Below are 23,658 nucleotides of genomic sequence, written 5' to 3' on the forward strand. Positions count from 1 at the left end.
TGCCAACCCAGGAGCCATTCAACACTTCGCACAGCTCCTTCCCATGCTAAGTGGGAGGGAACTGAACGGACGGGCAGGCCGGGTTTCATCCCGACGGAACCCAGCTCGGCAACTCGGTAATTAAATTCCCAGAAGCGCGCGAGCTTGGCAAAGCCAATGGTTTTCCCGCTTCCCCGGCGTCCCAGCCGCACGCCCGCAGCTCCAATAGCCTTGGGGGCGTGACGTCAGCCCACGCCTCGGCCCCGCCCCCTCCCCGAACTCCCTGCTGTTTGCGCGCCCAGAATAACGAGCTCTTAGCCCCGCCCTCTACCCCGGAAGTGAATGCCGATTAAAAAAAAAAGTCACACCTTTTCCTCCGCCGGCTGGGGCGCAGCCATTTTAATTCATAGCTTGAGTGGGCGGTGGCGACTCGTGTTGGCGGTCTGGAGCCAGCCAGGCAGTGAGAGAGGGAGAGACAGAGGGAGAGAGAGTGGCTGTCTTGGGAGGGTGCTAGTTTTAGTTGAATTTTTCTCTTGTAGCTTCCGATCCTCCGGGCGGTGCACGCGTTGTGGTCGTCGGAGGCCATGTCAGGAGACGGCGCTGCGGAGCAGGTGAGGGAGAAGAGCGGCCCTCGTGGCGACCTCTGCTTTCCGTGTCCGTGGGTCCGAGGACGCCGGCCGTGTTCGCTGGAGGAAGGAGCTGTGGGGGGGCGCTGGGGCGGGGAGGGGTGTGTGTGGAGATGTGGTGACCCTGGAGGACGAAGTCGGGAGGGGAATGGGGGTGCGATGGAGGAGGGGGGGTCTGTGAGGGAACAGCCAAGTGGTCCCCTCCGCCTCCGACGGACCACGCCGTCCGGACAATGGCCCGGCTCGCTCCGTCCCTCTCCCGGCCTGGGCGGCCGCACCGGGCATCCGGCGTGTGGCGGTGGGGAGAAGTATTCGAAGGTGTAGTTGCCGTTTTCGGGGAGCGGGGGGGAGACTGCGAACGACTTGTTTCTCCTGCCATGCACGCGCGCGCGCACACACTCACACGCGCGCGCACACTCACGCGCGCGCGCTCGCCCCAGGAAGAGAGCAGCTCCCAGCCGAGACGAAACCCACGGACCGAAAGGGCGGGCCCGGCAGGCGCGGCGGGTCCAGCTTAGACGACGGCGGAGCCCTGGGGTGGGGGAGGACTTGCTAGTTTTTCTCCCTCCTAGCAGCGTGGAGGGTTTATGAGGGGGTGGGAAGGACTTGTCTGCCTCTTAGGTGAGAGAGGCAGCTGAGTTTTTGTAACCCAAAAGATGTCCGTAAATGCGGGTTTTTCGAGATAAGTCATGGTCTTTAGGTAAGTTGCCGTTTTCTAAAATGGAGTCTCAGCTCGCCTGCAAAGTCTCGTTTTCCTGAAATTTCCCACTGCCATAGCAACGAAAATACACTTGGGGTTTTTTTTTTTCTTCTTCTTCTTCATTTTCTTCAAGCCCTCAGATAATGTGGAAGGTGCGTGGTACAAGAGGACTGTTCTCGTGGTGTAGTAGGGAGTAACTATGTTTCGTTATGAGCAAAATATATACATATGTATATATATATATATATATATATATATATATATATATATATATATATATATATATACTTTAGCTATTGCTTGAGGACTTGTTTCAGTCCAGAAGTTTTCCCAGTGTTTACATTGTACCCAACTTTAGGATGCTCAAGTATGCAAAGTGGTTAAGCCATTGTATCCACACTTAACCCATTGCACACCTGCTCTTCTCTTCTCTTCTGGTTTGAACTTGCATGGCTTTTTTCACTCAAGGCCACACCTCCACTTCCAGTTTTTTTCTGGTTAGTTGGACAAGAGGGACTCCAGTTGGCCTGCTTGAACTGGCTCTACCACTTGAGTTACACCTCCAATTCTGATTTTCTTGTAGTTAATTGGAAATGGAATCTCAGATCTCAGCCTCCTGAGTAGCAATGATTACCACACACCCCTTTCTGAACTATATCTTGTGTAAGAGTAAAGTTGTTACAAAGGTTTCATTGGATGTTCCGAAATTCAAATTCGTTAATTTTTTTTTTACATTTGCCTGCATTCTAAGGACATAGTAATGTCATTACCTTGAGCTTTTTTGTGTGTGAGCTTGTAGCAGGGCTTGAACTTGAACCCTCCAGCTCTTTTTTAGCTGATTATCTCCTGAGCCAAGCCTCCAGCTTTTTACAAGTTAATTCTAGATGAGAGGATTTATCTGCCTAGGACCTGGATCCACATAGCTCAAGTCTCCTGAGAAACTAGGTTGGTCAGAAGCTACCAATGCCCCACCTTTTCATTAATGCACGAATGCGCACACATACATATCCCAACACTTCGGGGTCTTGTGTTTCTTAGACATATTCTGAGGATTAGCCATGACACTGGTTGCTTTTGAAATAGGATCTCCATTTCGACCTAGGAATGGTTCAATATTTTTGGCTTCTCATTGTATATCCCAGATAACGATGAGCAGTAGCATCCCAGGCTACTTCATCCAAGTCTTTTCCATTGTGATGGAGTCTTGTGAACTTTTCTGCCCTGGCACTGATTGTCCCATTCTCAGTCTTCCACTAAGCTAGGATTGCAGTCATGGGCTAACAAACCCAGCCATAGGGTTGACCTCAAAATTGTATCATCCCTTTTCAGCCTCCGAAGAAGCTAATACTATAGAATCACTGGTGTCTAGCTTTATTTATCACTTTATAATAAGTGAGAATCTGATTAAGGCTCTGATATGGTTTTATCTTGTAACAGTCTCCTCCATTGTATCCCTTTCCCTCCAGGGTATAGTCTCTGTGCAAAGTTTAGAATAGTTACAGAATTTAACAATTTTCTGGGTTTGTGTTATTTTTCCTTGGTTTTGGTTTAGGTGGAGTTTTTAGTGATGTCATTTAACTAGTCCCTTCAAACACTGAAGTGTTTATAGTTAGGTCTTAATAATATTCAGGGCAAGTACTTTTGTAGTATGTTTTATTACATCAAAAGCACTACTTGTTTGGTTAAATTTGTCGATTGCTTAGGATGATGATTACTAGGTCATTTTCCCCCGTGCAATTATTAATTGTCAATATTGAGTTCTGTGTTTCTGTTCCTTAGTAATCCTTTTATCTAGCTATCAGTTGGTAAACTTTTACCACTCTTACCACTAGGCCAAACTCCCGACCCAGATTTTTTTTTTTGCCAGTTGTGGCTTGAACTCAGGGCCGCCAGAAATTATATTTTTAAAGATTGCATTGGGGTCAGGAATTTGGCCCAGTGGTAGAGTGCTTGCCTAGCATGCAGGAAGAGCAGGGTTCGATTCCTTGGAACCACATACATAGAAAAAAGCCAGAAGTGGGGCTGAGACTGAAGTGGTAGAGCTCTAGCCTTGAGAAAGTCCAAGGACAGTGCTCATGCCCTGAATTCAAGCCCAGGACTGGCAAAAAAAGGAAGATTGCATTGTTCTGTTATTTTTATGTAGATCCTCTTTTTCCTCCCCTAAGAGATTATCCTTATAGAGTCTCAGCTTGCCCAAAACTTTGTGGTCTTTTTTTTTCCTTCAATCTAAAGCCGTTCATTATTGTTAATGTTTTTTATTTTTATTTTTGCCAGTAGTGGGGCTTTAACCGAGGACTTCACACTCTTGCTTACTTGAACCACACCTCCATTTCCAGCTTTTTGCTAGTTAGTTGGCAATGAGTCTCTTGGATTTGCCTGCCAGATTGACTTTGTGCAAACAATTCAAATCAGATTCTAAGATCCTAGGTTCCTAAGCAGCCAGATCACAAGTGTGATGTGCCAGTATCAAGCTTAAAACATGTTTCTTTTGTGTGTGTGTGTGTGTGTGTGTGTGCGTGTGCGTGCGTGTGCGTGTGCGTGTGTGTGTGTGTGTGTGTGTTTGTGTATCAGTCATGGAGTTTGAACTCTGGGCCTGGGTGCTATCCCTGAGCTCTTCTGCTCAAGGCTACCGCCCTACCCCTTGAGCCACAGCACCACTTCCAGTTTTCTAGTAGTTAGTTGGAGATAAGAGTCTTGCTGTCTTTAGTGCCCAGGCTGGCTTTGAACCGCTGTCCTCACATCTCAGCCCCTTAAGTAGCTGGGATTACAGGCATGAGCCACTGTGCCTGGCCTAAAACATGTTTCTTGACATCATAACTTTCTTTTCCCCTCTCCCCTGCAGTATTAGTGTTTAAACTCAGGGCTTCTCCTTTAGTAGTCTGGTACTCTACTCCTTGAGCCCTTCTTTTTGCTATTTATTTTCAAGGTAAGGTCTCTTGAACTTTTCTGCCTGGGCTAACCTTCAATTTGAGATCCATCTGATCTGCCTTCAAGTCGCAAGGATTTACAAGCCTGGGCTACTGAAGTCTAGCTTCCCCCGCAACCTGCATTAAGAGATTAGTATAATGTATGGCATATTATATAGCTTTGGTTTATAGCCAGTCTTTTTTTTTCCTATCTTCACTTGATTTGATTGTTTTGTAAATACACTGAAGCAAATCTCATATACTGTATTATTTGATTGAAGTAGTAATGGCACCTTAAAGAGTGATGGGATTTTTGTGTATGCAGTATGATTTAATATATGAATCAACTGTTCTTTGGAAGGGGATACTGGAGCTTGAAGTCAGGGCCTTACATTGTTCACTTAAATGTTCACTAGTCATTGTGAATTGCATGACCAGTGAAAATCAAAAGGAAAGGAATACCTGAAGTGGCCTGAAATTACAAGTGAGAAAAAAGAAACTAAATAAGGTCTGAGCATAATGGTACAGGGTTATATTCCCAGTCTGGGTGGGGGAATTTGGATCACTAGTTAGTGCCCAATCTACATTGTGAGAAAAGGCTGAGAATGTGACTTAGTGGTAGAGTGCTTGCCCATCGTGCATGAAACCTTGAGTTCCACTCACACACACAGAAAAAGCTAGAAGTGGCACTGTGGCTCAAGTGGTAGAGTGCTAGCCTTGAGCAAAAAGAAGCTCAGGGACAGAACCCAGGCCAAGTTCAAGCCCCAGGACAAGCAAAAAAAAATAGTGTAAGGGAAAAATTTAAATCACCTTTTCTTTGAACTTGAGGCCTTGAGCTTGCTGGGCCAGTCCCCTGACACCTGAGACACACAGTTTTACTTTTTGCTGGTTATTTTTAAGATAAAAAGTGTTCTTCCCCGGCCGGAAGTTCGGTCAAGTGGTAGAGTGCTTGCCTAGCATGCATGAAGACCAGGTTCAATTCCAGTTTCCATAGGAAAAAGCCGGAAGTGGTGCTGAGGCTCAAGTGGTAGAGCTCTAGCCTTGAGAAAGTCCAAGGACAGGGCTCAGTCTCTGAGCTCAAGCTCAGGACTGGCAAAAATAAAAAAAAAAATGTGTTCTTCCCAAGCTGTATTCAAATTATCTTTTTTTTTTTTTTTTTTTTTTGCCAGTCCTGGGCTTGAGCTCAGGGCCTGAGCACTGTCCTTGGACTTTCTCAAGGCTAGAGCTCTACCACTTGAGCCTCAGCACCACTTCCGGCTTTTTTTTTCTATGTATGTGGTACCGAGGAATCGAACCCGGGTCTTCATGCATGCTAGGCAAGCACTTTAACCACTAGGCCAAACTCCCGGCCCCTCAAATTATCATTCTTATACTCTCAGCCTCCCACACAGGTAGGATTACTGGTATGAATAGGTGTCCTGCTTAATACCAGGCTTGAGCTCCAGGCTTTGAGACTTCTTGGCTTTTTCCTTCATGTCTGGTGCTCTGTTGCTGTTGCCACATCTTGACTTCCAGCTTTTTTGCTGTTAATTGGGGATTAGTCTGAGGATTTGTTTGCCATTTCTGGGTTCAAAACATGTAATCAACTTCTTGTGTTGCTCGTGACCCACAGATACCTGTCTCTGAATTTTTCTTCTTTCAAAAAAAAATCATTCTTAAATCCAGGTGGGGTGGCTCACACCTGTAATCCTAGCTACTCAGGAGGCTGAGATCTGAGAATCATGATTCAAAGCCAGCCCAGCACAACAAACCATAAGACTCTTATCTCTGTTTAATCCCCAGAAAGCCCTATGGCTTAAGGGATAGGGTGGCAGCCTTGAGCTGAAGAGCTCATGGACAATGCCCAGGCCCAGAGTTCAGGTCCCATGACCAAACATGCACATCTCATTGATAACCATAAATTTGCTTTGGAAAGAGGACAAGATGGACTGTGGACAAAGAATGCTACCAATATACATAGTTTAGATATCTTTTAGCTTTTTAGTAGTAGCTTGAGAGCTCAAGTTTGTAATTAATACATAAGTCTAATAATATTTTGTTACTAAAAGTTGATGCAGGGTTGGGCTTTTTTGTTTTGTTTTTGTGGGTTATGGGGCTTGAACTTGGCCAGGGCGTTGTCCCTGAACTCTTCAGCTGGAGGCTACCATCCTACCCTTGAGCCAACCCCCACTTCCTGTTTTCTAGAGTTTAATTAAAGATAAGAGTCTCAGGCCTTTTTGTGCTGGACTGGCTTTGAACCTTGATTCTCAGATCTCAGTCTCCAGAGTAGCTGGGATTACAGGAATGAACCATCACACCTGGCTTAGGGTTTTTTGTTTTTGTTTGTTCCAGTCCTGGGGCATGAACTCAAGGCAAGAGCTTTGTCCTTGGGCTTTCTCAAAGGTAGCACTCTACCCTTAAGCCACAGCACCACTTCCAGCTTTTTCTGTGTATGTGGTACAGAGGAATCAAACGTAGGATTTCGTGCATGCTAGGCAGGCAACACTACTACTCCCGGCCCTATGCAGGGTTTTTGTTTTTATTTTTGTACTAAGGTTTGTGAATATTTTTTTGCCCTCCGAAAGAGAAGTAATTATAAAGTCATTGCTGAAGATTAAACTGTAGCAAGGAAGTATTCAAGGATAGTCTTCTGATGCTCCTTTGTTTTCTAGTTTTGCGAATATAATTACGATAAAATTCAGTGCACGTAAACAGCTTCCCTATTTCCCCCAAACACATTTCTAGTTTCAGTGTCAAATTATAGCTGTTCTTTTAAATTTTTGTATATATTTTTTTGTTGGGAGCCAGAGTGGAATCAAACTGTACTTTGATTTGCATCAGATAATTGCTTGATTGTCTTATTGTTTTTTGGCCTTCTCCTGTTCAATTGATCTGAGATTTACCATATGAATGTAACCCCCAACAGTTCCCTGATTAACCATCTGGATGTAACACCTGGCAGTGCCCTGGTCTCAAGAAGGGATATAAGCTTTGAGTTGAGAATAAAGGGCGCGGCAGTTTTTGCCTGGGCTGCAGACCTCCCGGACCCGATGTGTTTGTCTCTCTTCTATTTTTTCCAGTCCCTGCCCCCTATTTCAGGAACCCCAGTTTGCTGCCGGTAGGCCCCGGCATTTTTTCTTCTTGGTTGAAAGTTTAGTTTCTTTGGGAGGGGTGGCGGTCGTGAACCCTGGGCCCGGCGCTTTCCCTAAGCTCTTGAGCTACAGCACCACTTTTGTTTTTTTGGTGATTAATTGAAGAAAAGAGTCTCATGGATTTTAGTGCATGGGCTGGCTTTGAACCTTGATCCTCAGATCTCATCCTCCTGAGTAGCTAGGATTATAGTCCTAAGCCCTGGGTTCAATTCCTTGGTTACCACATATTCAGAAAGACCAGGAAGTAGTGCTGTGGCTCAAGTGACAGAGCAATAACCTTGAGCAGAAAGTGTCCAAAGAGCCGGTTGCAGAAGCTTACGCCTATAATCCTAGCTACTAAGGAGGCTGAGATGAGGATCAAGGTTCAAAACCAGCCTGGGCACAAAAGGACCTGAGACTCTTATCCCCAGTAAACCTCTAGAAAGTGGGAAATGGGGCTTAGCTCAAGGATAGGGCAGTAGCCTTGAGTTGAAGAGCTCAGGCCAAAAAAAAAGATAAATTTGAGTACCAGTTATTTTAAACTGCTAAAGTTCTGTTGCTATACTTTTTTTTTCTGTCAGTCCAGGTTGTTGAACTCAAGGCCTGTGCACTGTCCTTGGGCTTTCTCAAGGCTAGAGCTCTATCGCTTGAGCCACAGCACCACTTCTGGCTTTTTCTATGCATGTGTTACCAAGGAATCGAACCCTGGTCTTCGTGCATGCTAGGCCAAACTCCTAGCCTTCCTGTACTTTTGAAGATATTTCCTCTTACTTCCTTCCCCTTCAGCTCTGGGGATAGGACCTAGATCTCTGAACATTCTTGAGGAAGGCTCAACCACTGACCTGTCCTGCAAGCTTAGCCCCCACAAAAAGTGTTCACTTCTTGTTTGCTTGTTTTTATTTTGTTTTGCTTGTGTATGCACCCATATGAGCTGATTCTAGAAGGAGCTTGAACTCTGCCACATGAACTATAGCTCTACTTCTAGCTTTCTTATTAGCTTTCTGGTGATAATAGTCTCATATCTCATAGACTTTGAATCATGCTTCTCAGATCTCAGCCTCCTGAGTAGTAAGGACTACAGGCATGAGCCACCAGTTTTGCTTTCCTTTTTTTTGGTTGGGGGGGGCTGTCTTGGGGTTGAACTCGAGGCCTGAGCTTGAACTTCTCAAGACTAATGCTTTACCACTTGAGACACAGCACCACTTCCGGCTTTTTTGTGTATGTGCAACCAAGGAATTGAACCCATGGCTTCAAGCATGCTAGGCAAGTACTCTACCACCAGGCCACACTCTTGACTTGTTTTGCTGTTTTGAGATGAGCATTTTACCATGTAGCCCAGGAAGGCTAAAACTCACCAAGCTATGCTTTGCTTGGATTGCAGGTATTTGTCACTACTCTTCGTTCTGCATTTCTGAGACAATGTATAGTCTATCCTAGAAATTAAGAAAGCCAGGATTATAACCAAAATGACCCTTGGTTTAGAAAACTATGTGATTCCCAAGAAGTAGAAGATAATAATTCTCAACGAAGAGGGTAATTCTGGGTTATCTATCAGTGTTTTCTTTGTGTGTATTTTTGTTTGTTTATTTTTAGTGTAAAGTAGATTTGGGAAGATATCTATGATAGATACAGAGGTGTTGTATGATATACTTTTTTGTGTGTATACCAATCCTGGGCTTGAACTCAGGGCCTGGGCACAGTCTCTTGAGTTGTTTTGCTCCAGGCTAGTGCACTAACACTTGAGCACTGCTCTACTTCCAGCATTTTGGTGACTAATTGGCACTCTGATAAAAGTCTCAACAGACTTTCCTGTCCAGGCTGACTTAAAACCTGCTGTCCTCAAATCTCAGCCTTCTGAGTAGCTAGGATTACTGGATTACTGGTGTAAGCCATGGGTACCTGGCTGTGATGTGTGTAATGAGGGAAGAAAGTTTAAAATATCCAGTGTTGAAACTTGAAACCTTGTTTATTTTGTTGGGTAAGCCTTAGGTACTTCAAAACAGTTCAAAGGTAACAGCATTACCAAGCATTTTTAAAATCAAGATGCTTGTTTGTTAGAACTATGGAGTTTAGAGGAAGAACCAAGTAGATATTTTTTGTACAGTTATGTTTGTTTTTTAAGGAAATTCTTGTAAATGGCCTTTCCTACGTTTTCCCCCTTCTAGCTTTTTTTTTGTCTTGAACTCGGGGTCTGGGGGCTGTTTACGCTCCTTTTACTGAAGGCTAGCACTCTACCACTTGAGCCACATCTCCAGTTCCAACGTTTTCTATTATTAATTGGAGAAAAGAGTCTCAGACTTTCCTTCCCAAGCTGTTCTTGAATTCCAATCCTTAAATCTCAGCCTCCTGAGTAGCTAGGGTTACAGGTGTGAGTCACCAGCTACCCTCTTTCTCTTTTTTTAAACCAGTCCTGGGGCTTGAACTCAGGGCCTGGGCACTGTCCCTGAGCTTCTTGTGCTAGCACTCTGGCACTTGAGCCACAGCACTACTTCCAGCTTTTTCTGTTTATGTGGTGCTGTGGAATCAAACCCAGGACTTCATGTATGCTAGGCATATACTCAACCACTAAGCCACATTCCCACTCCATCCTCTCCTTTTAAAAGTAATATTTAGTGGAATTAATTTGATCTTTATGAATATTTCTTAGGAAAACTGGACTTTGGCAGTGATTGCTCCAAAGGGCAGTTGATTTGAACTACTAGTATTGGTGTTTCCTAGAGATATAACAGAAAAAAAAAGTGAGGAAACATTTCTTCAACATTAAGTTTCTCATATTTCTAAGTGTATTTCTTATTAAACTGGACCTAGTTGTGAATTAGAATCATTTTATTTAGTTGGATTGGTAATTGTGTGAGAGTGATCTAAAAGGGGATTTGAGTTCATGGTTAGTTGTGAAGTTTTGTTGTTTTTCCTTTGCCAGCCAGCACTGATGCTTGATTTGGCACTGTTCCTTAGCTCTTTTGCTCGAGGCTGGTGCTTTACCATTTGCATGAGCCACAGCTTCATTTCCAGCTTTTTGATGGTTAATTGGAGTCGTCTCATAGATTTTCCCGCCTGGGCTGCCTTCAAACTGCATTCCTCAGGTCTCAGCCTCCAATTATGGACTTGGGCCCCCAGTGCCCAGTGAGTTGTTCAATTTTGTTCATGAAAACAGAGTTATTTTGCATTGGTAAAGGAACAGACCTGTCTGGTATCTAGTCCTAATATAACACCTGTTAAACAGTTTTTGCTTCTGAAATAACATCTCACTATGATCTAGCTTAACCTTCAGTTTAAGATTCTCTTGCCTCACTATCAGTGTTTGCCACTATACCTGGCTTTTCTTTTTAAAACCATTTTTAAAAATTAGGTAGTTGTCCAAGAGAGATCGATTTCATAAGTTAGGTTATAAGTACAGTGCATCTTGATAATTGTTATCCCTTCCATCCATCTCCCCCAATTTCTCCCTTTCATCTTTATCCCCAAGTTATGTAGTTTAATTTTTACATAGTACATATTGAATATAATGACTGCATTTGCTCACTCTTCTCTCCACTGGCTGTACACTGCTTTTAGATAAAAAATATACTAATGTAACTACACTACTTAGCAACATAGTTGTTTACTATAACGTAATTCGTGTTCTATGTAATTGTATGTTCTAGACCTTTATGTGACTGGTAGCAAAGTAGTTTTGTTTTATATCAGAATCACCTCAAACACATGAATAATGCCTTGAGTTGTTATGATGGCCAAGATAGATAATATCAAGCTATGATAGAGCAGAATTTTACATCTCCTTTAGTCTTATTAGGATCATCATAGTGCATGACATTGTCTGAAATGTAATTATATGGTTATGATTAGTTCTCAAACTGCAGTCAGTCCATGGCCCATTGCATCCAAAACAGTTTTGCAAGAAACTGAAAGAAGCAGACATGTTTTGTTCTGCTAAACACTAACAAGATCACCAAAATAAAAACAGTGTGTGTGTGTGTGTGTGTGTGTGTGTGTGTGTGTGTGTGTGTGTACTAGTACTGGGGTTTGAACTTGGAGCCTTAAATTCTTGCTCGACTCCTCCCCCCCCCTCCCGCTCAAGGCTGAAATTCTACCACTTGAGCCACACCTCCATTTCCAACTTTTTGTTAATTAAGGTCAGAGTTCCAGACTTATCTATCCAGGCTGGCTTTGAACCTCTGAGTAGCTTAAAGCTAGCACTCTACCACTTGAGCCATTCCTCCACTCCCAGTTTTTTCCTGGTTAGTATTGTAGATATATGCCTCATGAACTTTTGCTTGGGCTGGCTTGGGACCACAATCCTCACTCAGATCCCAGTTTCCCAAATAGCTAGGTTTCAGGCAAAAGTCAGAAAATACTACAACCATATTCCTTACACAGACCTAATGCTGCAGATAATGGGATACTATTTCATTTTCCTTTACTCTGTAGCAATATGATGACCAGCCAGGCTCAAACATAAATATGCTACTGTCAACATTGGTCACCTACTGGCTCATAACTGTGACAATGAAAGGCTTTTTGTTGTGGGACTTAAATAGTAGCAGGGTGCACTCCTGGCTGTTCTGGTTAGCTTCCATTATGAATGTATTTGATATTAACCTCTAGATCATTTTCTGAATATTTAACTAAATCATTGACTAGTGGGATACGTAACAAATTCATGATGATCCTCATGTGCTAAGATTTCCAAGAAATTGGATGAGGAGAAAAATATACGTAATCTAATTGTAAGAAGTATTTTATTCCCCAAACTCGCACATACCAAACAGTGTGGGGATGTTTCTTAGAGGAATAGTAAAAACTTAAACAGAGCTTCAGAGTATACATTGTAAAAATAAGTACATTGTGTCCCTTGTTTTGCATTTACTTGTTTTTAACCCAGTATTATGAAAAGCATAGCATGTTGCTGCTTATCTTTCCTTGTTATTTTTAGTGAGCACAATTTATTTAATGAGGATTGAACTGAGGGCCAGGAGCTCTTCCTTGACTTTTGCCCAAGGCAAAGCACACTGTTCCTTAAGCCACACCTGCTAGTTGTTTGGAGATGAATCTCACTGGCTTTTCTGCCCAGATTGGCTTTAAACTTTGAGTAACTCCTGAGTAACTAGGCTTACAGGTTTGAGCCACCCAGAGCCTTCTTCCTTGCTATGCTTTTTGTTTGTTTGTTTGCCAGTCCTGAGGTTTGGACTCAGGGCCTGAGCACTGTCCTTAGGCTTTCTCAAGGCTGGGACTCTACCACTTGAACCACAGCACCACTTCTGCCTTTTTCCTTGTATGTGGTTCGAGGAATCAAACCCAGGTCTTCGTGCATGCTAGGCAAACACTACCACTCAGCCAAACTCCTGGACCCCAGAATTATTTTTATTTATTTATGTATTTTTTTGCCAGTCCTGGGACTTGAACTCAGGCCTGGGCACTATCCTTGGATACTTTTAGCTCAAGGCTAGCACTGTGCTACTTGAGCCACAGTGCCACTTCTGACTTTTTCTGTGTATACGGTTCCAGGGAATTGAATCTAGGGCTTCGTTCATGCTGGGCGAGCACTCTACCACTAGGCCATGTTCCCAGCTCCGGAATTAAATTTTGTTCCATATTGCTACTTGTTCTCCAACCCCAATAATATATACATGTCTGTTTCTGCATTCTCCTGCCAGCATAGTCAATTGCAAGACATTTGATACATCTTACAGACTTCAGGTTTCATTTGTATTTCTTTTGAGTGTTGCTGGTGCTTTCTTTTATGGGTGAGAGTACAGTTTCCTTTTTTTCTTTTCTCTCCCTAGCTCTCTCTCTCTCCCTCTCTCTCTCCAGCTCTCCCTCAGCCCCCTTTTTGACCAAGGCTAGTGCTCTACCACTTGAATCATAGTTACACTTCCAACTAAAAAACTGGAAACCAACCACTAAAAAGGTGGTTAGTTGGAAAAGAGTCTCAAAAACTTTCTTGCCCAGGTTGTCTTTGAGCTGTGATTCTCAGATCCTAGCTTCCTGAATAGCAAGGATTATAGCCATGAGCTACCAGTACCTGGCAGCTTTTTTTTTTTCATATATTTTTTATTGTAATTAAAAGAAGGGTTACATTATATTTGCCAGATAGGAGGTGCATTAATTCACATACATTGATACCCTTTCTCATGTCTTGGTCCCCATTTCCCTCCCCCACCCCTCATCTTGTTTTCCTCCTTCCCTATCCAATTTCAAATAACCAAATACAAATATATCCAATATATCAGATAACCAGGTGAAATACTGTAACAATATGAGATAACCAAGGGATAGCAAAAGAGATGAGAGATAACAGTACATTAAGGACAACAATCACTCATATGGCATTTGTTTCTATATCCTAGAGGTTCTTTCATTTAGCATCATACTATATGGCCTTATGTATCTAGGTTTTGCTCTATTGCAAATCTCTGCTAGGAGAGCCCAAGGTTTCTTCTGGTTATGATAAATGAGGGAAACCATTGAGCCTATGTTCCTTTGAGTCTGGCTTAGTTCACTTAATATGATTTTTTCTAAGTCTTTCCATTTCCTAACAAATGTCATTCTTTCTGACAGCTGCATAGAATTCCATTGTGTAGAAATACCACATCTTGTTGATCCATTCATCAACTGAGGAACATCTGGGTTGGTTCCATATCTTTGCTATGGTAAATAGTGCTGCAATGAACATCGTTGTAAGCATACAAAAATTATGTAAGGGAGTTTCTTTGCAACACTTCCAAGCAGTATTGCAATGTAATGCAGTATGTTTCCACTAATTTCACCCCTTCTAATGAATAAAGTTTTATTGTGTTTCTATACAGGCAAACAGTCTACTTGACAATATTCATATGTTCATTGTTATTCTTCTTGTGTGTTAGCCCAGCCCCTTCCTGCTGCTTGCATTTTCTATGATCTATTCTTATACTTTGTTCCCTCTCCCTACCCTCTCCAGTGCTGGAGATAAATCTAGGGCCACCTCCATGCAGATAGGACTCTGCCATAGAGCTGTATACTTTTTGGCTCCTTTTGTCCATTTTCATTTTGAATCATTGTTTCTTTAACTTTATTGATTGGATTTTATGCTCTTGTAAATTTGGTATTTGTCATGTGACATGTTTTAAATTTATTTGCTCTTATTATCCCCGTATTGAAGATTGACCTCAGAGCCTTAAGTTTGCTTAGCAAGTACCCTGCCATATGAGTCATGCCCCATCCCTTTTGCTTTAATTTTGCCTTTTCAGGTGAGAGAGAGAGAGATGGGGGGAGGAAGGGAACATGCACATGCATGTGTGCTGGTTCTAGGGCTGGGTGCTGCCCCTGAGTTTCTCTGGCTGCTTTCCTTAAGCTTTGGCTCACGGCTAGTCCTTTATCACTTGTATCTACAGTGCCACTTCTGGCTCAATGCGTCTGGCTTTTTTTCCCATATATTTTTATTATAATTAATAGAAGGGTTACATTATAGTCACCAGATAGAAGGTGCATTACTTCACATACTCACATATATTGACACCCTTTCTCGTGTCTTGGTCCCCAATTCCCTCTCCCCACCCCTGCCCCTCATCTTGTTTTCCTCCCTTCCTCATCCGACTTCAAATAACTAAATACATGTATATACAATATATTAGATAACCAGGAGAAGTACTGTAACAATATGAGATAACCAAGGGACAGCAAAAGAGATGAGAGATAACATAGTACATTAGGGACAACAATCATTCATTATATGGCTTTTGTTTCTATGTCCTGGAGGTCCTTTCATTTAACAGCATTCTATATGGCCTTATGAATTCACATTTTGTTCTTTACTCTTTTTTTCCACATTTTTTTCTTTTATTGTAATTAATAGAAGGGTTACATTATATTCACCAGATAGAAGGTGCATTACTTCACAAACATTGATACCCTTTCTCATGACATGGTCCCCATTTCCCTCCCCCCTTCCAAAAGCCATATAATGAGTGATTGTTATCCTTAATGTACTGTGCTATCTCTCATCTTTTGCTATCCCTTGGTTATCTCATATTGTTACAATATTTTATCTTGTTATCTGATATATTTTGTATGTGCTTAATTGGTTATTTGAAATTGGACAGGGAAGGGGGGAAATAAAGATGAGCGTCTGGCTTTTTTTTTATTGTGTTTAATTGGAATTAAAGGTCTTTCAGACTTTCCTACCTGGGCTGACATCAAACTATAATCTTTAGCCTTCTGCGTAGCTAAGATTACATTCTCATGCCTATACTCTTAGGAAAGAGGACTTTCTTTCCTGTTCATCTGGCTTTCAATATCCATTCTCAGATCTCAACCTTCTTAGTAGCTAGTATCATAGACACCAGTCACTTTTGCCCTACTGTTTACTTTTTAACATGAACTTTTTCTTTTCATGTTGATCTTTTTTTTGAGCTTTGTTGGTCAGATGAATGGTTTGTCACCATTACCAAACTGTAGATGTGTAAATGTAAGTGAATGGGGCCTGTAATGCTTTAAAAACTTTTTTACAGCTTTAGTTCCCCACCCCCATAGTGTAGCTACGCTCAGTTCCCCCCAGCCCTCCTTGTGATTGAGAGCATTTAAGATACTCAGTTTTTGTTTATTTGATTTGGCCAGTCTTGGGGCTTGAATTCAGGGTTTGAGCACTGTCCTTGGGCTTTCTCAAGGCCAGTGCTTTGCCACTTGAGCTACAGCACCACCTCTGACTTTTTCTGGTATGTGGTACCAGGAATTGAACCCAGGGCTTTGTGCATACTAGGCGAGCACTCCACCACTAGACTAGGCTTGTGGCCCCCAAAAGTTCAGGGTGTTTTTTTGTTTTTTGTTTTGATGTGGGTCATAGGGCTAGAACTCAGCCTGGGCCTGTGGGCTGTCCCTGAGCTCATCAGCTCAAGGCTATTGCCCTACCCTTGAGCCAAGCCCCAATTCTATTTTCTAGAGGTTAATTGAAGATAAGAGTCTCAGGTCCTTTTGTGCCTGGGCTGGCTTTGAACCTTGATTCTCAGATCTTAGCCTCCTGAGTAGCTAGGATTACAGGCATGAGCCACTGTTCCTGACAAAATGTTCCATTTTTAAAGGGATCTTCTACAGTGATTTCCACTAATAGTGTATTAGTATGCCTTTTTAGCTTTCACTTATTAAGCTATCTGTAAATTACCTGTATATTAGTAAAGCATAAATTTAATTTAGATTACACTGGTTGTTTTGTGTTTCTTTTTCTTGCCAGTATTGAGTCTTGAACTCGGGACTTTCCACTTTTGCTTGACTTTTCAGCTCAAGGCTGGTGCTCTGTTGCTTTGGCCATACCTTCACTTCGAACCATCTTTTTGCTTGTTAATTCAATATAAGAGTCTCACAGATTGTCATGCTCAGGCTGGTTTTAAACTGTAATTTTCAGGTGTCAGCCTCCTGAATAGTGAGGCTTACAAGCATCAGGCTATTATAGTCTTGTTTTTCTCTCTAAATAAGCACAGACATAACTGGTTTAAGCAAATTTATTCCAAAGAAAAGTTTTCTTCTAAGTAATTTTTTTCCTCTGATCATATGTATGTTGTATATACGTGTGCTTGTGGGCCTGCCTGCATGCATGCATGTGTTCCAGTCCTGGGGCTTGAATTCAGAGCCTCTATGCTATCCCTTAGCTTTTTTGCTCAAGGCTAGTGCTCTTATCACATGATCCATACCTACACTTTCAAGCTTTGGGGGGGGGGAGGTATTAGTTTACTGGAGATAAAAAGTCATGGATTTTTCTGCCTATGCTGGCTTTGACTCTTGATACTCAGATCTTAGCTTCTTGAGTAGATAGGATTACAGATGTTAGCTACTGGGGTCCACCTAAACTTATTTTGACAGAATTGTTCCATGAGATAATTTAACTTTAAATGGGTGAAGGAGCTGAAAGTGGCGGTATATATCTGAAACCCCCAATACTCAGTAGGCTGAAGAAAGGAAAGAATAAATGATAGAGGCAACTATACTTTTTTTTTTTTTTTTTTTTGGCCAGTTGTGGGGTTTGAACTGAGAGCCTGGGCACTGTCCTTGGACATTTTTTGCTCAAGGCTAGTGCTTTGCTACTTGAACCAAAGCACCGATTGGGTTTTTCTATGTATGTGGTACCAAGGAATAGAACCTGGGTCTTCATGCATGCTAGGCAAGCACTCTTAACACTATTAGACCATGCTCCCAACCCTAGCTATACCTTTTTAATCCTTGAATATTGTCATTGTTTATTGCCATATAGGATTCAGGAAATCCCAGGGTAAAAAGACAAAACAAGCCGGGTGTGGTGACTCACACCTATAATCCTAGCTAGTCAGGAGACAGACCTGAGGATCACAGTTCAAAGCCAGCCCTTTGTCATTACAGTCTGTGAGACTCTTTTATCTTTTTAAGTGCCAGAAAACTGGAAGTAGTGCTGTGGCTCAAGGGGTAGAGCGGTAGCCTTGAGCTGAGGAGCTAAGGGACAATGCCCAGGCCCCTGAACCCTGAGTTCAAGTCCCATGACCACCACCACCACCCCGGGGGAAAAAAAAAAAAAAAAAAAAAACTAAATTAGTATCTACTTCACTGACTTGGTCACACATTTTTCCTGGTACACAGTTGTTTTTCAGACTTACTTGCCAATACTGAACTGAATGAAAGCTATCAGTCATCCTTTTTTGTTCATGGCTAGTTCTACCACTAATCCACATTCCCAGCCTGGAATTCCGAATTTTTTTTTTGCCAGTCCTGGGCTTGAGCTCAGAGTCTGAACACTGTCCTTGGACTTTCTCAATGCTAGAGCTCTACCACTTGAGCCTCAGCACCACTTCCGGCTTTTTTCTATGTATGTGGTGCAGAGGAATTGAACCCGGGTCTTTGTGCATGCTAGGCAAGCACTCTACCACTAGGCCAAACTCATGGCTCGGAATTCCAAATCTTAAACATAACTGCCACACACTTTTCCACTGAGAACTCGACATTCCTAGACAAATTTCTGTACTAGAAATAAAATGATCACTAGGTGCTGTCTGCGCACACCTGTAATCCTAGCTGGGCAAAAGACTTAGTTATCAGAATCTTGGTTGAAAGCCAGCCGGGGTAGGAAAATCTCTGGCATTCTTATTTCCAGTTAACCACCAAAAAACCAGAAGCTATGGATCAAGTGGTATAGCTATAACCATGAGCCAAATGTTAAGGGGAAGCACTCAGGTTCTGAGTTCAAGTCTCAGTACTGTCACAAACAAACAAAAACTCCCTATTTTATTAAGTAATTGGAAGAGGGACTACCATGTAACTCAGTGGCAGAGCAATTTTCTAGGTACACAGACACCTGGGTTTGATCTCTAGCACCACAAGAGTTTGGTGAATGTTTAGTACCTAAACATGATCACTAAAGCATGTTTTGAGTGCTTTGCTGTGTTGTAGCATAAGATGCCTGGAGTTCATGATCCTCCGCCCTGCCTGGCTTAGTATGTTTCAAATCTCTTTTTTTTTTTGCCAGTCCTGGGCTTGGGCTCAGGGCCTGAGCACTGTCCTTGGACTTTCTCAAGGCTAGAGCTCTACCACTTGAGCCTCAGCACCACTTCTGGCTTTTTTTTTTTTTTCTATGTATGTGGTACCGAGGAATCGAACCCGGGTCTTCATGCATGCTAGGCAAGCACTTTAACCACTAGGCCAAACTCCCGGCCCCTGTTTTAAATCTCTTATTGCCGGCTTCTTCATAGTTTACATTATGCTGCGTATACAACTTGTGAATCATGTCTTTTTGTTTTTTAACTACAAAATGAATTCCCTGTATTCTTCAGCAGCAGTGATTTTCAGGCTTGGTTTCAAGTACCCTAGGACCTTAGCATCTGTGAATTCAAACTATTCATTAACAAATCTGTGACCCAGTACTGAAGTTCCATCCAACTGGGGAGGTGGAGGCAGGAAGAATATTTGAACCCAAAATAAACATGAGTAACAGCTGCAAGAGTCAGTCTCCAAAAAATCAAAAGGAAAAATATCTAAGACATCATTTGTCTCTTATTCTTTCTTGAGTGTGTAATGCACTTTTTTCAACATGTATATGACATGATATAGCAGCAGATATCTTTTAAAAAAGGTGTAATGCAGATTTACACAGATATAACTCAGGATTTTTCTTACTGAACATTTTAAGTGTCTTGAGACCATCCAATTAGAAAATGATGTTGTGTGTTAACATGAAAATAAGTATTTAAATATAAAGACTTCTCTTGAAGAACAATATTTGATTATTTGCTCATATATCCAAGTGGCTTCTGGAAAAATGTGCAGTTCATAGATTCTAGAAAACATATAATTTAATGCATTGGATTATAACATTGGATCTAAGGACCGATATATTGCTCTTGAATTAAGTAAGGCATTGGATTTTTAAAACAGTAACTTCAGTTCGTTATTTTTCTTCCTCCCTCAGGCAGCTGAGTATGTACCAGAGAAGGTGAAGAAAGCTGAAAAGAAATTAGAAGAGAATCCATATGACCTTGATGCTTGGAGCATTCTCATTCGAGAGGCACAGGTTTAGTGATATAGGATTACATTTCCTTCTCTATGGGTCCAATCACACTACTTGATTCTGCAGTAAATAATACTTTCATAGTCCTAACATTGTAAATGCTGTTTATTGGTTTTCAATTTTAGAATCAACCTATAGACAAAGCACGGAAGACTTATGAACGCCTTGTTGCCCAGTTCCCCAGTTCTGGCAGATTCTGGAAACTGTACATTGAAGCAGAGGTTAATACTTTATTTTATTTTATTTTTTCTTATATAGCATCTGGTGGGAATTGCAACATACACTATAGTGGTAGAATACAAGTTAGTAGCATAGTAGAATCAGGACAAGGAGGATTTAAATGTCTCTTGCCTTTATTGTAAATAGGTATGAAGGAGTAATTAAAGTGAATTTTTGAAATTTGGGTCTTTTACAAGCTGATGATTGTTGCATTTTGGAGTTGCAACAACATTAAAACAGTTTCAATGGTATTGGAGTGCTTTAGCCTTTTATTTACTTGTCATGTGTCAATTTATTGCCTCCTGTGTCATTTATTTAGAACTCATTTTCGTATTTATAAACTAATTGATGGGATTATATGAAAATATAGAAATGTTAACTTAGTATTATAAAGTATTTTGACAGGTGAAATGAAACATTTAAATTTTAACTATGAAAATGTGTGTTTTTATCATAAGTACTTTAATAACTTAGAAAAAATTATTTTTCTTTATGATGAAAATTTACATTGTGCAGTTATAAGCTAATGTGATTCCAAATTTTCAATTATAATTTATACCGTAAAACCTTTGTTTTTCTTTTTATCTGTCTTGAAATTTGAAGTTGGGCTTGTTTATTTTAAAGACTAAGGACCCTATTCTTAGGATTATAAGAGAAATTATTTTTAAAGATTGAAATTAGTGGTCAAAGTGTTAATATGTTGATAATTGGCACCATGTAATCATTCCGGGGCTATTTAAATTATAGGATAGAGGGTAAGATGAAAATAATTGATATCCCCAATAAGCTAAAAATGATGACTTTCTTATTAATGCAGTACTTTTTAATATTTTACAATATTAATTCTTAGCATAATTAAGTACATTGCAGCCTCAATACAACGTTATCCACTATGGTGGAAATTTGACATGTGTGGGTCTGTTTTGGATGGCTTTAGCCATCAACAATACTAAACAGACTCTGAAACACAATGTCACCTGTAGTGTGTCCTCAGGACACAATTAACGGCATGCATGAATAGAGGCTACCGTGTACTCATGAGTTTGTGCTGTGGTTAGTTTTTATTACTTTGTGGGGAGGGAAATTACTGACAGTAGCAGGAACATTGTGTGTCCTTTATTTTTGTATGTGTGGTTGTGTATGTGGTCTGTGTGTTGAGTGTGTGAGATTTTATGTGAAGTCTGATAGTTTGACCATATCCTTAAGGTTTCATCACCGATCCTCTGAAACTTTCTCTTTCCTGTATATATTTAAATCACCAAAGTAGATGGGTGTAACATCACAAATGAGGCCTCCCGAAGGATGCCGAAGCAAGTGCTGCTTCATATTTATTCATTAAAGTAGGGTCCTGAGCCACCTGCACCTGGTCTGCATTCTGACTTGCAAACACATTAGCTTTTTAAGCTCAATAGGAACAAACATGATTGAAATAGGGTTGTTTTTTAAATAATGAATTAGTACTTTCTGACTTTTAGTTCTTTCAACATTCAGATATTATCAGTGTATTTTATTTTAGCATGAATTCAACTAGAATTGGCATTTTATAAACACAGTGAGTTTACTTCCTCCATTTCCTTACTACGAGATCAAAACTTCGTTCTAAAAATTGAATCCTGAAAACCCTGTCTCCCCACACCAAAGAAAAGAAACATTATTTCAAGAGACTGAAAGTTGTCTAAATAATAGGCTTGTTTCATATACAGAACTACTAGCAAATTGCTTGGTTTATTTAGTTGGTAATATTTGCAATCATATAAACACAAAATACATTATGTATGTATAAAATGTACACAATACATATATGTTCAAATCATCTTGTGAAGAAATGGTAATTGTATTTAATATTTCTTGTTTAGAATCTTAAGTTACTAGATTGAATACTGGGTTCACAAATGCATCCCTGAGCTATCTCCTCTTCTCTGCTGGTTTCCTCTTCGTTTCCACATTTTACTTTTTTGTTTAGTCTTTGAATGGCTAAAATTTCCTTTGCCTGTGGTCAAAGTGACCATTATTTTTGGTAAGGACGCATAACCTATATAATATTTTTTAAAATATATGAGTTTGATACTAAGAATGTGTTTCATTAAAAGTGATACTAACAGTGTTTACACTATCCTGTATTCACTCTCAAGAAAATAAACTTCTGTTAATACATTATTGTAACTCACTTAGTACTTTATGATGGAGAAATTGTGATGTTCTCGTTCACTTACATTCAACTAAATTAATATGTATAGCTCTAAAATACACAAGTCTATTCTAATAGAAAATACATTTTTAATATGAAAAAGTAATCTGCCTCCCTAGAGAAAACGCTTGCAAGTCTGGCTTAAATACAAATGGGAAAAAAGAGAAAAAGTTTTAAGATTACTTTTCAATTTGAAATATCAATTGAAATTGAGGTTATAATTCAGAAAAAAGTGACACAGTATATCACCAGCTTTTCTACAACTAAGTTAGCAACGTAATTATAATTACTTCTGTAAACTATACGTTTTAAGATATGAAGCATTCATTACTTTTCCCCCTGAAGTATGGAAAGTGCTGTAAAACTCTGTGAATGAGTATATAGGAATAATTTATCTAATTTTGAGATTTAGACCAACTTTAGTATTATAATATTAAGGAGTCATGTTAGCCTCAATTCTTTGAAATGTAATACTTTCCTCCTGCATCCCCAAACGACTGCTTCACATGATTTAATATCATAAGAACAAGCAATGGTACGACTTACTCATAAAGAGAGTTATCAAGTATTGAGTCTAAATGTGATCACAATGATATCAAAGTATCTTTATTGCATCCTACTTTTATGGGAACATTTTAAATAACATTCTAGTTATTGCGTACAAATGCCCTAAGCATAGTTTAAGTATTTTTTATATTAAGAAATGTAAGTTTTTAAATATGGAGTTTGTTCACCCTCAGTTATTCTCAGTTCTTACAGAACCACTTTTTATAGTGATCTAAAGGGTCACTAAGTTACAACAAATTAAGATATTGTACAGTTTTGCTATATTTCCTTGGATCTTGTTCCCTGTAGTTTCTGTAGCTTTTCATATAATTAATGTGACATGTAAGCTACAATATTTCTTGTGGGAAGTGATTTGTTTTTAAGTAAACCAAGTTCATAAAAGTTTCAAAATGAATTATGATTTTTATCAATAGCTGAAGGAGAAATGAAGAAGGTAATGCTCCTGTTTAATAGCAACAATGTATCCCATTTGTGAAAAGCTGTAATTCTTTAATAAACGAATGTAGAGAATTGGTTGCTTTTTATTTTATTTTTTTAATTTTAATGTGAATTCTTCTCTATACTTGTTTTTTCTTTCCTTGTAAATAATAGGTTGTGACATATAAATTTCACTTTTTTTCCAAATAACCTTTCTTCTTGGAAAATGAAAATGAATTCAGGATGGAACATGAGTGGCCTAAATTGAAATAAACTTCTCTACTCTTAATACTGTTTTAATTCCTTTAAATAGATTAAATTGTATTTTGATGTGTTGTATATTTGTGATCTTAAAATGTAGACTAAATGATGACATATAGGTTATGGTGATTTCTTTTCTATACTTCAGCTTGTAGCTCTCTCCCTTTTTTAAGAACCAAAAATCTGTAC

General features: G+C 40.3%; 1 protein-coding gene across 2 annotated transcripts in view; it reads left to right on the forward strand.

Moving 5' to 3' along the window:
* The first annotated feature begins 336 nt into the window (after window positions 1–336).
* The window catches only part of Cstf3 (cleavage stimulation factor subunit 3), a 74,087-nt gene continuing 50,765 nt past the window's right edge, over window positions 337–23,658 (forward strand). The window contains exons 1-4 of one of the 2 annotated variants that reach the window (XM_090347918.1): window positions 337–439; window positions 519–590; window positions 19,719–19,820; window positions 19,943–20,038. In XM_090347918.1, the coding sequence (XP_090204044.1) occupies window positions 564–590; window positions 19,719–19,820; window positions 19,943–20,038 (225 nt within the window). In that variant the 5' untranslated portion in view covers window positions 337–439; window positions 519–563. The remainder of the gene's footprint in view (window positions 440–518; window positions 591–19,718; window positions 19,821–19,942; window positions 20,039–23,658) is intronic. The other variant, XM_090347919.1, reaches the window with a different exon arrangement.

This window comes from Megascapheus bottae, chromosome 16 (genome assembly GCF_031878675.1).
Source record: "Megascapheus bottae isolate mThoBot1 chromosome 16, mThoBot2.hap1, whole genome shotgun sequence".
NCBI lineage: Eukaryota > Metazoa > Chordata > Mammalia > Rodentia > Geomyidae > Megascapheus > Megascapheus bottae.